Source organism: Telopea speciosissima, chromosome 7 (genome assembly GCF_018873765.1).
Source record: "Telopea speciosissima isolate NSW1024214 ecotype Mountain lineage chromosome 7, Tspe_v1, whole genome shotgun sequence".
Lineage (NCBI taxonomy): Eukaryota > Viridiplantae > Streptophyta > Magnoliopsida > Proteales > Proteaceae > Telopea > Telopea speciosissima.
In genome coordinates, this window is record NC_057922.1 from 29679628 (window position 1) to 29700184 (window position 20557).

General features: G+C 39.7%; 1 protein-coding gene across 3 annotated transcripts in view; it reads left to right on the forward strand.

Moving 5' to 3' along the window:
• The first annotated feature begins 707 nt into the window (after positions 1 to 707).
• The window catches only part of LOC122667816 (nodulin homeobox), a 52644-nt gene continuing 32794 nt past the window's right edge, over positions 708 to 20557 (forward strand). Inside the window, exons 1-2 of one of the 3 annotated variants that reach the window (XM_043864259.1) lie at positions 708 to 793; positions 2016 to 2067. In XM_043864259.1, coding sequence (XP_043720194.1) covers positions 2026 to 2067 — 42 coding nt within the window. In that variant the 5' untranslated portion in view covers positions 708 to 793; positions 2016 to 2025. Of the gene's footprint in view, positions 794 to 1623; positions 1748 to 2015; positions 2068 to 20557 lie in introns of those variants that run through there. The other 2 variants (XM_043864260.1, XM_043864258.1) reach the window with 2 other exon arrangements.

A 20557-nucleotide genomic window follows, 5' to 3' on the forward strand; every position in this document is an offset into this window, starting at 1 on the left:
GGAGGATATTTTCTCCTTAACTTTTGAGATTCCTGACTGCATATTTTCTTGTAACTCTAGAGATGCAAAAAGGCCTTGTCTTCGACAAGTAAGACAAGTTGGCCTGTTTCCAATCCTTGGCTTCTTGACCTTTGTACTTAGGATGCCTTGAGCTCCTCTTGTCCATTTGATCAATAAATTTATCTCTTACCAAAAAAAAAAAAAAGGGCTAGTTGAGTCAATCAAGGCTAGCCCAACCCTCAAAAAAATCAGGGCCAATCAGAGCTGGGTTGGGCCCGACAGAGTTGGCCCTCATTGAGATATCTCAGTCTGTCCTTGGGGCCGAGTTAGGCTTAGATCAGGGGTGGGGTTTTAAAAAACCCGACCCAACCTGGCCCTTTGTTCCAGGCTTAGAAGCAGTATCTTTCGGCCAAATTGAAAGCATATGAGGCAAGCCAAAAGAGCCAAACGGGTTACAGGAGACTTGAAAGGGTTGGCTTAGGTTAAAATAGCAACTGAGCAAGGTTTATACCCGCGCAAGTTAGCATCCCTGTCACTATCATCAGCAGTGTTGAAAAGCAACGAAGCGTAAGTAATAATATTGTAGTAACGTTGTACTACTAACCTATCTTCCTTCAGTTCCTCCTTTTTTTTTTTTTTCTCAAATCATTTCTGCTCAACGTGTCTATGTAATTAACACGTTAAAGCTGTAAAAGAAGGCCGCGAACGATTTCTTCCACTTCCGTTCGAAATTCCAGAACCAGGGAGCTCGTCTCATCGTCTTTCTCGTTTTATTCATTGTTACACATCGAGGGTGAGCTCTATTTGTTTTAAAATTATTGGGTTTGTGCTGGTTTTTCTCTTTGTTTGGGGAGGGGGGTGTTCCTGGTGCTCTCTTTTCCTTGTAATGATATCTGGAACTGTCAATATGTATAAGGTTTTAATATTTGGTTCTCTTAACAAGTTCTGATTCTAGGGTTTCTTTTGAATGAGTTTTGAGGATTTAAGGGTATTTGAGTTTTATCGGGAGCTGGAGGGTGTTATGGTGTATTTTCTGGTTTGAATTTTACTGTAAAAAATTTCCCACCCGTCGAGTTTTAGTCTTGATATTTTGTTTTATGAAGAAATTTGTCTGTGGGAAAACCACTATTAGAGAACTCTTCTCAGTTCTATATATCGCAACGTGAATGTTTTGAATGTGGCGCATGCAGTCGCGAAATGATTTCCTTTTCAAGTGTTGGGCCACCACCCATTGGATTGTTGGTGACAAAATAGACACTATTCTGTCTATCTATCCGTTTGGGTTTAGAGCATGCACGAGCCGCACGATGTAATGGTCCAAAATCAGTAGGCAAAACTGCAATCTTGTGGGTCATCTTGGATTTTCAAATGTTAAGGCATCCTTTTGGTTGGCACGTTCCAGCCGCTTCAATAAGTCACGGAATCCCAGCTGGGGGAGGCCGAACATACCATCTAATAGCAAAAATCTGATTGAATGGCCTGGCTGGTTTTGGCATTGGGTTTTACAATGTGGATGATGAGTCATGACCACGGCCTGGTATTCTTAACATAATAGTCATTTCTCTTTTTCTCCTTTTCATTTTAATTTCACACTTGTGTTGTGCAAAGATTTCAACTGTAGTACGATATAAATTGTATTAAGGATGAGGCTGCACTGCTCTGTTGTTGGTGGATGGAGCATCCATTAAAGCAAGTGGGTCCAGCTTACTGCCAGTTCATAGAGAGTGGTGCTTTTTACAGTGAGTAGGTTGATCCAGACTCGTCACTGGACCATTACTTGTCAATTAGAAGGTGCAGATTTGTTTAGGTCTTTTGCTCTAACCTTTGGTATTCCACAAATAGTGTCTAGTTAAAAGGGTTGGTTATTCTTAATGCAAAGATCGTGGTCTTCCTGAACTTGAAATACATAGAAATTTGTATGTTACGCTCGAGTCCAATAAAATGATACATTCTTTGTTTTCTTACAATTTTCTTTTCTTTTAATGACATTCTAAACTTTTTATTGGCATCTTTAGATTCCCCAAGATGAGGCATGTAAAGGAAGAATCAGTATGCATCATTGAACAAGTGAGTTCCTTATTTTCTTAATCTGTGAACCTTCCATAAATTGTCTAGTTGGAGGCTAAGATTGTACTGCACATATTATAAAGTTTAGTAGAGTTTATTATTTGCTAAGATGCAACATGGATCCATAGAAATAACTAAAAAACTATGTAGGAATGTTGATGGGGGGGGGAATTATGACAAGTGAAGCTCAAAATTCAACAAAATTTCGATAAGCGTTGGTGAAATCTCTTTATTTTGGATGGGTGAAATCGAAAAAAGGAGGGGATTTTTCTCCTTACATTAGTAAGAACTTGATAATTGATATTATATCGTTGAAATTTTGAATATAAAGGTGGGGCAAGGTTTTCCCAAAAATTCTTCATTAGATTTTTTGTTGCAATTCTTCATTACAATGTTGTTTTGTTGACGTTCCTCAAAAATTGTTATAAAATTTGACATCGTGAAACGGTGATATAAAGGTGGGGCAAGTGTTTCCTGATCTGCATGGAGCATTTAACCTTAGCTAGTGTGCACACATTTATTGCCACGCGGCAGGTGCAAGGAGGCTGAAATTTGGTGGACAGGTCGACCCCAAGGTCCAATGTCCACATATCTAAGTTTCAGTCCAAACACAGTTCAATACATGGCAAAATAGAGTATTAAAAGAATTCTGGACTACCAATAGGGTTCACGGACACACATGGGGTTAAATGATTGAATTTGCAGATGAAATTTGATCTTTGTCAAATCTAGATAATTCCCTAAATATCCAACAGTTAAAATTGCCACATCACCATACCACATGGCACAACTAAGTGTGTTGATCCAGTAAGGTTACAGGGTCTGTGCCGGGTAGGAAATCTTTTATCATAAAGGTGAACTGGGTCAATATTTTGAATATGTTGTGAATAACATTTTATGAACCCACTTTCATGGTAGGGAGGTCTGATCTGCCTGGTAATCTGGTCAAGTGTTCGGTAAGGTAGGGAGGTAGGAAATCTGAAAACCATAAAAGTCAAGTTGAAGATTCAAAACAACAGCTAATGGTAATCTGAATATCTGATTATTGACATAATAGCAATAGGAAACCAGAGATAACAACAGAATGCTGTTCTGGAACCAGAAGTTGAAATCAGTTACTGAAACTGAAGGTTTAAGAAACCAGGGTAGTAGTAGGATTCCAAAGATTCAACAGCAAAATCTGATTTTGAATGCAGATCTAGAATCAACAATTGCAGTAGAATTCAAACTGAAAACTTACGGTAGAAAACAGATTCAGAATGAGAATTTTAAAATCCTAGTTGTTGTAGAATTTCAAGCATTGATTGAAAAGATTAGATTTTTGAAATCAGAATGGCGATTAGAGCTAAACAACAGAAGTTAAGATACTAACGGAAGTGTAATAACAGAATAGAAAGAACTTGAGATGCGCAAGATAAATCTGACCTGTATGATTGATGGAGTGATGCAGATTCGTGGTTGAACCGACTCGTACCCCGGAACCCTGACCAACCTTGTTCTTGTTCAGTAGGATATTTAGAATTTATTTTATTTGGGAAAGATATTGTATATAATCTTTTATTTTGGGATAGCTATTAGACATGTAGGGAAATTTTGAGTTCGAGTTTTATTTTGTTTCTATTTTGTTAGTCTATGTTTTATGAAGTAATTATGAGTCTTTGTTTTTTGGTTTTTATAAATATATATGTAACCCAAAGATTGGAGTAGTTGATTGAAATGAAATAGTGAGTTGTTTGGTTGAAGCCTGTTGGCTTGCGATCCCTTCCCCCCCCTCCTCTCTTCTTCTTTCTCTTCCCTTTCTAGAGAGACCCTCTCTCCTCCTCCTTTACTTTCTTCCCCTGTTCTGTTCAATGATACGGGCAGTCCTGAACTTTGGGTTTGAACTTGTTGGGGTTCTATCAGTTTGGGCTGAAATTTGGGTATTTGTCTACTTGATGCAGAATCATCACCAAATAGGGCTTATTTCATTAGAAATAGGCCTAGGGTTGGGTTATATACATGTTGGGCCTTTGTTTCCAAGGGTTTTTTTTTTTATGTATTAGGCCACTTTAATGAGCTTAAAGTAGGGGTATATAGGTTGCATAAGGGATTAACCCAATACTTAGTTTATTTTCCTGTTTTTAGATTGAACCGGTTTAGAATTGGTTGCACCCAATTGGTTCATTTGGTCTAATTTAAGTGAAGTGTTCCTATTGGTTAATAGGTCCTTATATCCTATTGGCTAGTATGGAATCTTCTTTTAAATTAGTTGTTTTAAGTTAGATTCTTTTATTTTTAAGTTAGTAGGGGTATCTTTGCCAATTTACTGTTTTAAATTAGTTAAGTTAGATTAAATCTCTCCCTTCTTCCACGATTTTTGAAGGAGAAGACTTTAATTTGTATTAGGACTTGGCATAAAGCCATATTATAAATATATTAAATCGTGGGAGGCTCCCACACATTGAAATTTGAAAAAAAGACTGTTTTCCTGCTGCTGGCCGACTGCTGTTGTTGTTCTGCTCCTTTGAGTGTGCATCCTTGTGGATTTCAAGGTGGAAAGGGTGGGTGGATTCCTGCGACTCCTTACACCGTGACGGCTGGGAGGATCTCTCTCTGAAGGTGGTTTCATCCTTCATCATTCAAGCTGCTGCAGGTGGATTCCAGTGGTGAGTTTGAGTTTAATTTCTGTTTTTTATCATTCCTTCTCCTTCCCCATTCGATCCCTTTATTTTCTATTTTAATTTCATAAACCCTAGTGTTCTAAATTCAGTCCAGCCATATTCTATCAGCCAAATCCCTTCAAACTTCAGACACAGCATCACTACATCAACCCCTCCATTCGACCTAGCCTGCTGCCTCATCTTCCATAGCTAAACCCTAATTCCCCTTCATCTCCACTAAACCCAAAATAGTCAAAAAACCTGTTCTGGCCTAATTAGCCATTCAATTCAGCCCATATTACAGTCGAACCTTCCCCTTACTGTTTAGAAAACTCGACCTCAGTCCTAGCCCTTAGATCCCACTCAAAACCCTAGTTTTGGTAATTTTTCTTAATTTCTAAAACCCGAAACCCTAACCCCAATTCTGCAGGAATTCTAAATTGATCCAAATCTTATTTTTTATATCAAAATAGTCCCCTAGACCTGCTGATCATTACCATATATCACATTCACCCCTAACCCTAGCCTAAACCCTAGGTTAGCCCTAAACAGCCCCAAATCTGCCCCAAACAGCAGACTCGATCAGAATCTGATTTCACCTGGCTCCTAGTAGGATTATTTCCTATTCTAGGACTACATTACTTCTTACCCTGGAGCGATTCAAATTGTAAACGGAGGTTAGAAGGTTGCCTCATTTGGGGGTTCTAAGATCAAGTTTCAGGTTGGGTTCCTTCCTGCTCTACTGCCAGGAACAATTGCAGATAGCTTTCTTTGATGATTCGAGGGCTGTTTCGCTGGGTTATCACTTGGATTTCATAGGGTTATGAGTTGTGATTCAGGTCCTGAAATTCCACATTGGTCCATTCTATCTTGAGGAGGATTTTCTCCTTCGTAGGTTCCTGTTTTCCACCTCCTTGCTTAGGCTGGAGGTTGAAGACGATAACACTCCCCCCCTCCTTGATTCGTTATCTTTCATTTTGTCCCTTGTTTCAAAACTACCTGATGCAGGGCATTATCGTACTGCTGGCCCAGCCCAAGGCCTAGCCCTTGCATGGTCTTTGGAAGTGGGGTCCACATGGCAACAGCTTCAACAAATTCTGTTAAGTAGTTATGACTTATGAAGTTCAAAGAGTTTTCTCGTATTTCCTAGGTTTATTTAAGAGTCCTTTCATGTTTCTAGGTAGAAGTCTAGTAGCCACTAGTGTATCTCCTAGTTTTTAGTACTTGTCTTTTTGTATTTCTGATGCAGGTCCAAGCAGCCGCAAGAAGAAGAGACAGCCCTAAGGAGCGTAGGGCCGATTGAGGAGCCTTAGTTTTTATTCTATGCTTAGCTTCTTTTGTAAAACTTAATTTGAACCAGGTTTATTTTGTAAACTTAATTTGAACCAGGTTCAACCTTTGGTTCAATTTAAGTGATTCACTCCTATTGGCTAGGAGTTAACCTATTTCTATTGGTCCTTAGAGGACCTTGTATTCCTATTGGTCCCTAGAGGATCTTGTATTAGGTTTTCGGCTTTCAGCCTTATATAACTAAGTAAATCGTGGGAGGCTCCCCACTACTCATTTTGCTAAAGTTTGTTTCAAAGTTTGCTGCCATAGTTGCTGCTGCCCAGCTCCCTTGTGAGCTTGCCTTGTGGATTCAAGGGAGGGATTGGTAAGACTCCAGCATTTGTTCAGATCGGGGGGTTCTCTTCTACAGCTTCTAGTTGCTGTTCTACAAATCCAGTAAGTGTTCTAATTGCTGCAATTACTTTCTAGCTTATTCCTCCATTAGAATCCATCAAACTTTCAGTCACAGCATCCCTAGACCATTCCCCTCACTCGATCCCAATTCCAGCCCCATCCAATTTCTGAAACCCTAACTCCCTTCATCTCCCCTTAAACCCTAAAACTTAAGAACCTCAGCTGAACCATTTTCACCATTAAACCCCTTTAATATTTCAACCACAGCTCCCCTACCACCTCACTTACACTCGACAGCAATCTCAGCCCCTTCCTAGCACCTAAACCTCAAATCCCCTCACCTCCATTAAAAACCAAGAAACCTAAATTCTACCTGAATCATTTCCAACCACCCAAATTTCACCAAACCTTGGCCGAGTGTTCTTCTCAGCCTTTGGGAAACTCAACCTGAACCCCTGCCCTGAATTCTCATTCTAAGTCCTAGATTTCAGCAATCCCCTTTTTTCCAGATTTCAAAACCCGAAACCCTAATTTCTGGTTTTTGAAATTCTCAATCAAAACTCATCAAACCAGGTTCTTTAGACTCCCCTAAGCCTGCCCTGCTTTATCCTATAAAATTCAAACCCAATACCCCAAGTCTAACCCTTGCCTTGACCAAGTTCCTCAAAATCTGCCCCCAAATCCAGTAGCTTAACAGAATTTTGTTTGACCTGGTTCCTAGTAGATCTAACATCTGGCTAGGACGACATTAATTCCAAGGTATGATTATGGGCCGTCCTTATTCCTAGAACTATTACTTAGTCTTTTTCAGTTTCCAAAGTAGTAGTCTAGAGTCTAGTGCTAAGTTTTGATTGTGGCATAGGACTTTTCAATTTGACTTCTTGGGAAATACTTGTCTTGAAATCCCAAAAGTCCCTTTAATGTAATTTGTGGTTGCAAGAGGTATTTAGCTCCACAGTTGGGTTATATAAAGAGAAACCATGGGAGCCTCTCTTGGCAAGCATGAATTGAAAACAAATTGCTCTCTTGGAGAACTTTTGCTTGTGAGACTCAACTGGGATCAGGTGGGACTCCGACGGTTGGGCAACTAGTGGGACTCTAGGCTTGTAACGATCCCAACTAACCAGACATAGCTGGGACTGCACAGGGTAAAACCATACCATACACAAGCAAAGGAATCTAACATCTATACCTATAACACAGCAGAATGTAATACAAGCGGAAGACTTACTGTTTATATTAGGGTTATGTATAGTCCATACAAAACTGAGTAAGATTTGATGGTAACAAACTAAAAACTTACTTAACAAAGTAAGTACATATTTTGTCTGGTTCTTTACATTGACATTCTATATATATATATATATATATATATATATATATATATATATACACACACATACATATATACATACATACATTTGATCCCAAAAAGTAAAGCAAATAAAACTTCTATGGTTCTTCCTTGGTAATTCCCTTGCCCTTGTCCGCATACTTTTGGCCTGCATATAATATATACAACATATAGGATGAGCTAACAGCCCAGTGAGTGACAACACATAATCATGCTATTCAATTCAAGAGCATATCTTCATATGCATACTCATTGATACAATTTCAATGTCACAATGTTTTATTTATAAAAACATTGCATCATGTGCATAATGCATGACTTCCATCACTTCCACTTCATAATTTCTCTAAGAAGATCTCGCGAGATCTCGACCAGTTTTTTTGAGAAGTCGAGTCGAGTTGCTATACGAGTTAAAAAAGTACACTTTCTCGGTCGAGATCTCGGGTCGACCCAGATCTCAATCCATCTACCTACCTCTTTAAAATTCACCTAACTCGACAGAACTCGATCGAGTTTTGTCCAAAGGCTGTTTTCTTCTTCATTTGAAGGTTGTGAGTCATTTTGACTCTGGATTTGAAGTTGTAACCTGCGGGAGAGTTGATTCAGCTGCACATTTGATAGGAGATTTGGCATATTTTGATGACAACACTTATATGAATGTTGTATCAAACTATGTGCAATACTACAACAACACTGTGACATGGGAATTCTATGTGGATAGTTTTGGGACTGAGTTCATTACTCAATCACATTTTATGTAATGTAACATTGTTAAATAGATTGATGTATTGTACACTTTAAAATGTCTAATGCTTATTTAAGTTGTTTAGCTATTAATTGAATGTTTTGCTTGCTTTAATGCTTTCTATTACTAAAGTATGTGTAGAGTAGGGTATTTTAGTACGTCGTCGCCTACCAATTTAGGGTCCGAAGTTAAACTCCTATTTGGACTTTGTTTTTGCAAAATCTGATAATGCCATTGTGTTTAATAGTCTAAAATAGGCTGAATACCAAGTTTCAGACCCAAACTAGGTCTAAAACCCATCGAGTTGAAAAAAAAAATGCACTAACTCAACCGAGATCTCGGTTTTTCCTTGGGTCGAGTTGGGGTCGAGTTCCAAGTTTTAGTACCTTGTTCCTCCCCCCTGCTAAATGAGATAACAACTCAGTATACATTTCACTTCTCCCCCTGCTAAGTGAGGTTTAATGCATGAACATGCAATTCAATAGTTACCTCTTATTGCAAAACAAGCATTTCAAGAGGCATTCTTTCATTCATTTAACATGCACTCATAGTTGTTAACTATAATTAATAACTTGCATGGTAACATACATCATACAACATATCCAATTCATGCATTACCACAATGTACAACATTTATTCATACAATAACAGTTCATTCATATGAGTATTCACAACTCGATACATAAATGTACTATTCAATCTGCTATTGATAACATGCCATCACATACATTCCATTCTTGCATCACAATATACAATATCCGTCGATTATGTATATCAACTCACCTATACCTTATTTGCCAATCACAGGCTTCAAGTAGAGTTCCTATAAGGTGTGCCTTAGGAATTCTATTCTTTCAATTTCCTTTCTCTTTCTCTGTTTTCCTCTTTCAACTTCTGAACCAGCAATATTCTTCCTTCGCTTAAATTGTAGATTCAACAATTCTTCTCTATCTTCCTCTTTCAAATCTTTCTTCTACTATCACCTCCAGCAACAACTCAACTTCGAAATCTCTGCAACACAACACACCTTTTCCCTCCTTTCTTCTTTAGCTCCACAACAACATAACCAGCTCCACATTTCCAGCAGCAATTCTTCAAAAGCTGCTCCTATTTCCCTTCTTCTCTTCTTCTTCTTTCTTTCCTTAATCAATCTTCTTTTCCTCTTCTCCTTAGCTGGAGAATTCCAGCAACTATTTTCAATCTCCAACTCTTCTCTTTTTCTTCTTTTCCTTAGCTCCACAGCAACATAGGCAGCTCAAAACAACTCCCCTAGATCTAACGTAGGACTCCCTCTTCCCTATTCTTTCCTTAGTCAATCAACTAGCCACCTCTAGCTTGTAACTTTTCCACCACTAGCTTCATTTAGACAGCCTCTTAATCAAAGCTCCTAGCCACCACCAGCTTAACTTAGGCAGCCTTATCAGCCACCTCCAGCTTCTAACTTTTCCAGTGACCTCTTTCCTTGGTCAAATTTCTACTACCACTTCCTCCTTCTCATCATACAGCTTCAACAGCCACCTCCTACTGGAAGCCACCACCAGCTTATTGCTTCTCTATCAGCCACCTCCTACTTCTACTAATACACCTCCTCCTTGTTACTTGGCAGCAGCCCAAGGCTAACTCAATCCGTCTTCATCCCTTGGGTTCAATCGAACCCATGGTTGGACCAATGGTTCATATGAGCCATACCAAGGCAAGTCAAATCGAACCAAACAAATCCAAACCAAGCTGGACCGAACCAAACTACGTTGGGCTGTTTGCATTCTTTTCTGTTACTACTGAGAATCAACTGGCCGATGTGTTCACTAAAGGCTTAAAACCTTCCACCTATTGTTTCCAAGTTGGGCATGCGTGATATCTATGCACCAACTTCAGGGGGAGTGTTAAAGTGTTGAAGATGTCAGAAGGAAACCATTGGAATTTGGAGTAGACGACAAAGTTTTCCTACGTGTTGCACCAAAGAAAGGTATAATGAAATTTGGAATGAAAGGTAAATTAAGTCCAAGGTATATAGGACCATTTGAAGTACTTGAGACGATTGGACAGGTAGCATACAAACTTGCATTACCACCAAGTTGTCCAATATACATGATGTATTTTATGTTTCCATACTTAAGAAGTATGTTGTTGATCCATCTCATGTTTTACGTTGTAAGCCATTACAATTGAAGGAGGATCTTTCATATGAAGAAAAACCTTTGGAAATATTGGACCGTAAAGAGAAAGTAATCTGGAACTGTACAGTTTCAATAGTGAAAGTGCTATGGAGGAATCATGCAAATCCAGAAACATCATAGGAACTAGAAGATGAAATGCAACTATACATCCTCACCTACTTATTGATCAAGGTATGTTTAATTCCGAGGACGAAATTCTTATTAGGAGGGGATGATGTAAGGCACTGCAGTATTATTTACCTTATTTTATTCCTGTGCTGATTGGTGCAGTGTAGGAATTGCCAATAGAAGCTAGTTTGGGATAAGACTGTTGTTTGGTGAGTGTTCTGGATACTGTACTGTGACTATTTAATGGTATGGGACACTATATAGTTGTTTTACATTGTCTGGAATATTATTAATACTAATGTGAGTTGTTGAAATAGAAGATTCCTAATGAAATGGTATTATTGGCTAAATGTACATATATATGTACATGTATACATACATATAGATATATATTACTAAAATAATATATGGTTTAGTTTGGTTCGGTCCAGTTTGGTTTGGTTTGGTTTGGTTTGGTCCAGCTTGGTTCTTAGTAGTAATAGAAAAGAATGCAAACAGCCCAAAGTAGTCAGAAAAGTTATGCAGATGTCAGAAGGAAACCATTGGAATTTGGAGTGGATGACAAAGTTTCCTACGTGTTGCACCAAAGAAAGGTATAATGAAATTTGGAAATGAAAGGTAAATTAAATCCAAGGTATATAGGAACATTTGAAGTACCTGAGAGGATTGGACAGGTAGCATACAGACCTGCATTACCACCAAAGTTGTCCAATATACATGAAGTATTTCATGTTTCCATACTTATGAAGTATTTGTATAGACTCTTAATAGAATTTTCAAGGTTCTATAGAGAGCAAAGTAAACATGTTTGTGTATGTACTTGTTAACAAAACACTCCCCCTCAAGTTGGTGTAAATATATCAATCATGCCCAACTTGACTAGAATGGGATGGAACAATTTCCCAGATAATCCCTTAGTGAAGATATCAGCAACCTGATCAGCAGACTTCACAAAGGGAACACAAATCAACCCTTCTTCCAGCTTTTCCTTGATGAAATGTCTGTCCACTTCAACATGTTTAGTGCGATCATGCTGTACCGGGTTGTGTGCAATGCTGATTACAGCTTTGTTATCACAGTACAACATCATGGGAAGATGAACAGGAACATCAAGATCTTGTAGCAAGCCTTTCAACCAAAGTAACTCACAAATGCCTTGTGCCATAGCCCGAAACTCGGCTTCAGCACTAGAACGAGCCACCACATTCTGCTTCTTGCTACGCCAAGTGACCAAATTGCCACCGCAAAAGAACAAGACCCAGAGATAGACTTCCGATCTGCGAACCAGCCCGGTCAAGATCGGTATACACCTCTACCTGTAGGTTACCATTAGGAGACAGAAGAATGCCTTTTCCAGGAGCTGACTTCAAGTAGTGAAGAATCCGAATAACAGCCTCCATGTGAGAAGAATAGGGATCATGCATGAACTGACTCACAGTACTCATAGCAACAACAATATCTGGATGAGTGTGTGAGAGATAAATCAGCTTTCCCACTAGGCGTTGGTACCGGCCTTTATCAACATGTTCACCCTCCTTTTCTTTGAGACGAACAGTAGCCTCCATAGGAGTATCTGAAGGGTGACATCCTAACAGACCAGTTTCAGCCAACAAGCCTAGGACATACTTCCTTTGGGAGAGAAAGATGCTTTTAGAAGATCTGGCAACCTCAATCCCAAGAAAGTACCGTAGCGGCCCTAAATCTTTAATCTCGAATTCCTGCCCAAGAAACCTCTTCAACCGGCTGATCTCATCCCCATCATTGCCTGTAACCACAATGTCATCCACATACACTATAAGAACAGTGAGCTTCTCGTCAGCCCTCTTTATAAAGAGAGTATGATCAACATTACTTTGTTTGTAGCCAACAGATGTCATTGCCTTGTGGAACCGACCAAACCATGCTCGAGGTGACTGCTTCAGCCCATACAATGCTCGCTTCAATTTGCACACCTTGCCATCATTATTGTCAAAAGAAAAACCTGGTGGAATATCCATGTATACCTCCTCACAAAGTTCCCCATTTAGGAAGGCATTCTTCACATCCAACTGTTGGAGATCCCATCCAAGATTAACTGCACACGACAGTAAAACCCGAACTGTATTCAATTTTGCAACAGGGGCAAAAGTCTCTTGATAGTCAATCCCATATGTTTGGGTGAAGTCCTTTGCAACCAAACGTGCCTTATACTGATCCACAGACCCATCAATCTTTTGTTTGACCACAAACACCCACTTACATCCCACTGGTTTTTTTCCTGGAGAGAGGGTTACAAGATCCCAAGTGTTGTTTTTTTCTAAAGCTCTCATTTCTTCCAACATAGTTGCCTTCCACTTTCCATCTGTATATGCTTCCTGCCAGTTTTTAGGAATAGGAACAGAAGAAAGAGAGGACACAAATGCACGAAAAGATGGAGAAAGAGAACTATAAGAAACAAAGCGAGAAATGGGATGTAGGGTGCAAGTTCTAGTACCTTTTCGATGAGCAATAGGTAGATCGGAAGGAGAGGTCTCACCACAAGGAGGTGGAGGATCTAACTCCTGGGTTGGCAATTGGATAGGTATTGGTGCCACAGTGGATTGATGCTGCCCTCTGTTGGAGTGTCTCTTGTAGGTGATGATATTAGAGTTGTCAATTTTCTTTTGAAATTCACTGATGGTTCTCTGGACTGGAGTCAACTCCCCCTGACAATGATCATTACTGCCATTATTTCCTACATACTCCCCCTGTAAAGGAGTCCCTACAGATAAAGGGACAACAGCCAAAGGAGGCTGGACAGCAGCGGTAGGAGGCTGGGCAGCAACTAAAGGAGGAATTTCAAGGGGAGGAAACACAAGCACATCTTCACTGGAACTAGAATTCTCCCCTTGAAGATGTGTAGACTGATAATAGGCAAGACTTTCATGAAAGACCACATCCATACTGACCAAAGTATGACGAGAAGGAGGGTGGTAACACTTATAACCTTTCTGGGTTGGAGAATAACCCAAAAAAATACACCTTAACCCACGAGGATCAAATTTGCCATGAGGTTTAGTGTCTCTGGCATAACACACACAACCGAAAACTTTGGGAGGAGCCACAAAGGTGGAATTCCCATGTAAAATATCGGCCGGACTGCGGGAGTCAAGAACATGGGAAGGTAACCGATTTATAAGATAGGTTGCAGTAAGAATAGCATCCCTCCAATATTGGGAGGGAACATGGCGCGAAAACATCAACGCCCTGGCCACTTCCAACAAGTGTCGGTTCTTCCTTTCAGCCATACCATTTTGGGCTGGGGTATCAACACAACTTGTCTGATGAACAATCCCATTATCAGCAAGGTATTTCTGAAATTGAGTCTCTGTATACTCAGTACCATTATTACTTCTCAAGACTTTGAGAGTAGCATTGAACTGAGTTTTGACCATGTTATGGAAATTCTGAAAACAAGAAAAAACTTGACTTTTGGTGTGTAAAAGATAAACCCATATGTGTCTAGAATGACAATCAATAAAAGAGACAAACCAATGGTGACCAGAAACCGAAGTCTTACGACTGGGGCCCCAAACATCAGAATGTACTAAGTGAAAAAGTGAAGAACTCCTTTTATTAGAAATAGAATAAGTTGAATGTGTCTGTTTGGCCAGAACACAAGCCTCACAAAAGAAATCGGTCTTATCACAATGTTTGACCAAAGTAGGAAATAAAGATGTTAAGATGCTTAAGGGGGGGTGACCTAATCTAGAGTGCCATTGATAAATTTCAAAAGATACTAAGGAATTTTGATGTAGTGGTAGTAATGGAGGTGGAGTGAGACATCCATCGTCAAGTAGGTATAGGCCATCATGCACTTTACCCAATCCAATCGTCTTCCCAGAGTCTAGATCCTGAAAAACACAATGGGAAGGAAAAAAGGTTACTTTGCAGTTAAGATCATGAGTTATACTACTAGTAGAAAGAAGGTTAGTAGTAAAATTTGGAATATGTAAAACATTGGACAAAGGAAGGGAAGGAGTGCAGTTAATGATTCCTTTTCCAAAAATGGAGGAAAGGGAACCATCAACCACCTTGACTTTGTCTTTCCCAGAGGTAGGAGAATAACGATGGAAGAGGCTAGAGGACCTGGTCATGTGATCTGTAGCTCCAGAATCAATGATCCAAGGATGGGAAGCTACAGAGGCATAATGACCACCAAACGAAATACCTGACCGAACAAAGTGTGAACCTGAAGGAGTAAACGAAGTGGCAGTAGCTGGTGTAGTAGAGGCAGCAGCAGTGGAAGACTTTAGCACACATAGGAATGCCTGTAAATCCTCCTGAGATAGGCCAGTGTCAGTAGTAGGGGCTGCAGTGACAGACTCAGAGTGATTGGCCTTGGTTTTTGGTTTTCGCTTGGCAGCCCGTTTAGCCTCAAAGTCAGCAGGCTTCCCATGAAGTTTCCAACATTTGTCCTTGGTGTGATAAGGCTTATGACAATGCTCACAAGTTATAGTGTCGATAGTAGTACCACCCACAGAGAGAGTGCCAACTGGTGTAGAAGGAGCTGGTACAGTAGTCTGAAGGGCTGATCTGTCAGGGACAGCAGGGTGCAACATAGCAGCTCGGCGATTTTCTTCAGAGGAGACCAAGGCATAAGACTGCTCAAGTTTGGGAAAAGGGGAATGGCCCAACACTTGAACACGAATTGGGTCATACTCAACATTCAACCCAACCAAGAAGTCATAGACCCTGATTTTATCCACATGTTTCTTATAGGTAGCCAGATTAGTAGCATTATCAGGTTGGTAATCAGAGAAGTGGTCCAACTGTTGCCAAAGGTTGCGCAGAGTAGCATAATATTTAGAGACTGTTAAGTCCCCCTGAGTAGTATGAAGAACCTTCTTCCTGAGTTCATAGACCTGTGCATCATTACCAAGCTGTCCGTACGTTTCCTTACTGGCTGACCAAACCTGAGAAGCTGTATCAAAAAGGAGGAACCCATGTGCAATGTCTGAAGTCATAGAACCAATCAAATAAGACACGAGAACACCATTGTTGGCAAGCCAGCGAGTCAGGGCAGCACCTGGGGCAGCAGGCATGGGAACAGTGCCATCAATGTGGCCAGTGAGACCACGGCCAGCAATAGCAAAAGAGGCTGACCGAGACCACAATAGGTAGTTGCTGCCATCAAGTTTGATGGGATTGGGCTGAAAAGTATGATAATCTGATTTTTCATGTCCAGGTTGATTAGAAGTTGCAGTGGAATCAGCAGAGTCACCCATAGTTGCAACAAGGCTGTGGAGAATGAAAAACCAGCAATTACACCAAACCAAGAGCTGAAATCAAGGTCGAGTGGGCCAATATGAAGGGCAAAACAGCTCCCAAAAAATAGCAGTAGCAGAGAGATCCCTTCTACAGAGATCGACAATGTCAGGGTTTTGGAAGAGAACCCGAAATTGGAGATCGATGTGGTGATGGGGATCTAAAAAAAATTGACGAAGAAGCTTGATCGAATCTGTCCAGGAACCTGTAGAGGATGTCCTTGATGAAGAGAAGAAGCTCCAATAAAAAAACAGCAGCAAACAGCCCAATTCCCAAAAATCGATAATGATCAGGGTTTTAGAAAACCCTAAAAAAGAGGAATCGATTGGGAGAAGGGGTCTTCAACAACCAAAAAAGGCTTGAGGGCAGCTGGTCCCGATCGTAGATGAGTGTCCAATATGCAGAAAACCAGCCTTGATCAATGGTAGTGGCTAGGGCTTCAAAATTCTGGAAACTCCAAAAAATCGCAGACAGGAACCAGCAGCAATCGAACCAAATAAATTATCTCAAAGGGGAAAAACAGAGGTGGGAATAGGGCAGCAACTAGATCATATGATCACCTCTGTAGTGCTGCCCTTAGGAAGGGAGGAGAAGCAAAGGGGAAAAAAGGAGAGAAAAGAAATCGAGAGAAGGGGAGGAAAGAAAAAACGATAGGAAGGGGGTGGGTTTTGAAAACTTAGATCAGAGAAATTTTGGCTCTGATGCCATGTTAACAAAACAGGTTTGTGGAATAATGCTTGAATGATCAATTAGATCAGTCAAGCTCTCTATTTATAATAATAATAAAAGAGATTACAAGGGGAAACACTGTTCACGACACTGTTCACATGAACAGTGTCACAGCCCTAATTACATTTCTACCCTTGCTCATAAATACATAAATAAAAAATAAATAAAACACCCAAAAGACCAGAATACCCCCATGGTATTCTGGTGTACATAATTTAACAGTACTTTCATGCATGAATAAGAGGGAATAAAATCCCCAGTTGAAACCCAATAGAACAGGGTCTAATGAACAAAGAAATATTCTGTTTCATAGTTGTCACGGCGATCCAAGTTGGTGGAGGGGTGTCACGTTGATATACCGACATGTCGCCCGCCATGGTGAGCATGTCGACCATGTTTTATTTTTTATTTTCTCTATTTTTAATGTGTTAATAGATGTATACTCAAGCCATGTTTTATTTTTTCTCTATTATTTCTCAAGTTTTAAGAAGAAAATTCAGAAATCGAAGAGGGAAAGAAGAAATCGAAAGAAATTGAAGAGGGAAAGAAGAAATCGAAGAGGGAAGAAGAAATCGAAGACAGGAAGAAGAAATCGAAGACAGGAAGAAGAAATCGAAGAGGGACGCCATGGCGTAGGTCGCCATGCAACCCTCTCCAGCGCCAGGACGCCATGACAACTATGTTCTGTTTTTGACGCCATGGCGACGCCATGACAAGTATGTTCTGTTTTGCCGGCTGATATGGAGGTTGACCGGCAGACTTGAGAGGCTGACCAACAGACCTTGGAGGTCAACCGGTAGACCCCTGAATTGAGTTCTTAAAAGGGCTGTTGCCCTGAGGACACAATATATGATCTAATAAACCAACTGAGATTTCACATAGAAGTAATAAAGTGTTCACCTTGAAATGTGTGACATAACTAAAGACTTCATGGCTTTCTCATAGAATTTCAGACCTAATGCAAACACAGCACACAAATACTTCCTAACTCAGAAAATGCTAATTAACTCTTGGAACAATCGTATGGGGTTATGATTATTGCATCAAAGGTAGCTTCTAGAACTGATTTCCATATCTTACAGTTACAAAAACAATAGAATAGTTGAGGGAAAGATAGAAAAGAGAGAATGATTTAGCTTGTCGATGAGATAGAGGCCACCACTTTATTTATAATCTTGAGAATATTACAAATATGTTACGATTGCACAATCATACAATCACACAATTAACACATTAAACATGAGCATAATGAATCTAGACACTCCAATGTACCTAGTTACAACACACGTTACCAAGTGAACCAAACTGGAAGAGGACCGAACCACACCAAACCAAACCAAACCATATATATTATTTTATATATATATATATATATATCCATCCATTCAGCCAATCATATCATTTCATTTGGAATCTTCTATTTCAACAACTCACATTAGTATTAATAATATTCCAAAGTTCCAAACAATGTAAAACAACTATGTAGTGTCCCATACCACTTCATAGTCACAGTACAGTGTCCAAAACACTCACCAAACAACAGTCTTCATCCCAAACTAGCTTCCATTGGTAATTCCTACACTGCACCTGTTAGCACAGGAATAATATAAAGTAAATAATACTGCGGGGCCTTACAAGGCTGCCACCTATATGTCTTCATCTTCAATTATCATCAGCCTCATCATCTGCATCATCCATTCCATGCAGTCACCCTCCATCAAGCTCGATCATACCTACCCATAACCCACTCAAACCATATTCAGATCAGAACCCTCTTCCAAATTTGATCTTGGATTGCTTACCCATTCGGGTTTGCATCATTTTGGTATCACAGCATGGCTGGAAGTGGGAATAATTCTGTTATATTACAGCTGATTGTTGATTCATTAAAGGTCTTGACTAAACAAGTGTTGGCCATTGAGCAATGTCAATCCTTCAGCTCGGTTATGTTTGGCAGTTCTTATTATGCACCTCAGAAGTTGAAGCCTGAAGTTCCTTACTTTGCTGGACAAAGGGACTCATAGCGATTAGGGACTCCTTGATTGGTTAAATTCTGGGGAGGACTATTTTGACTGGAGTGGCTTGAAAGAGGCACAAAAGCTTCAATTTGAGTACTTACAACTGGCCGGTGAGGCTCTAGATTGGTGGAGATACATTGAACACAGACTTACAGTTCGAAGATGCAAGTCTAGTACTTGTAAAGACCTGAAACGTGAGTTGGAAGCCAAGTATCTACCAGAACGTTTCAAACAAGATCTCACCCCTCAACAAGATTACCACCACAAAACATTTAAAGCTGAAGAGAATTTCCAGCGGCCATATGTGAAGTTCAGTTCACCAGTGAGAGAATATTGGCAGTTTAAAAGCACCAATGTTCTGATGAAGGTTGAACCGAAAGTTACATTGCCAAAGGAAGTTGTGAAATTGGCAGTTTAAAACCACCAATGTTCCGAGGAAGGCTGAACTCGAAGTTACATTGCCAAAGGAAGTTTTGAAAAGGGCAAAAGCCAATTTTCATTTATCAAATTCGTGTGCCTTAATGGCTGGTTACATATATATATATATATATATATATTCTCAAAATATGACTCCTAACATGACTAAAAATAGCCTAAACTAACTAGTAATCAAACTAGCTACTTTAATTGACCAATAAAAGACTTAAAATAATTCCAAAACTGACTCAAAACCTCCAGCTGTGTTTAGGTTTTCGAAATCAACTAGGATTTGACATAATGAAAGGAAATGAATTCATAACAGTACCGGACTTATAAATTCCTAATCTAGCCTGAATATTGTTTTTATATTTTTTTTAACCCGAATATTCTTTGGGATCCGGGCCAGCCCCTAAAATTTTATTAATTAATTCCAAAGAATAATAATTACAAAGGTGGGGACATGCCCGCCTAACCCCAAGCCCGAAGGGAACAAATAGAACCATCACTCCACTCAGGACGACCTCTAAACCCAACCCTTACAAATATTTCATTTATTTCTGTAGAAAACCTAGGACCTATAACCAGTAACTTGAGAGAGAAGAGAAGATGGAAGAAGAATTGATTGTAATGCTTGAATATTTAATTGATAGGTAAGCCCCTCTATTTATAATAGAGGGGAAATTACAAAGAGACTAAACTAGGCGATGTGGGACTAAAACCCACATAGCCGACTGTACCTAATAACAAAATAAATAAACTAACCCCAAAAGGACCAGAAATACCCCCACGGTATTCTGGGTTGCATATTCCAACACTCCCCCTCAAGCTGGATTATACAAATAAGTAAAGAAAGAAGATCCATCTTGAACTAAAGAAAAAAGAACTTCTAATAATGCTAACACTCCCCCTCAAGTTGGCGCATACAATGTACTAATGCCCAACTTGAACAAAATGGGAAAAAACTAAGGTGCAGCAGAATCCAGCTTGACATATGAATGCAACTCCCGAATAAACCATTAAGAACTTGAAAATATAGATCTTCAAAACTTGGACAGGCATGATCAGCAAACCGGGACTGGAATGTCTTCCAAAAAACGGCAGCTTTCAACGATCTTCAATAGTTATCCAGTAATGAATCTCAGATTGTCATAGTGACACAGAATCTTGAAGTGAAATAACTGGAGCAGCAAGCAGCGAAAACAAACTGAATTAGGCAGCGGAAAAAAACTGTACTCAACTGAAAGTCCTCAAATAGGCAACAACCAAATATCTTCAATACTTCAATCTCCCCCTTACGGCAAACTCAACCCAATAACAAAGTAGATACCCAT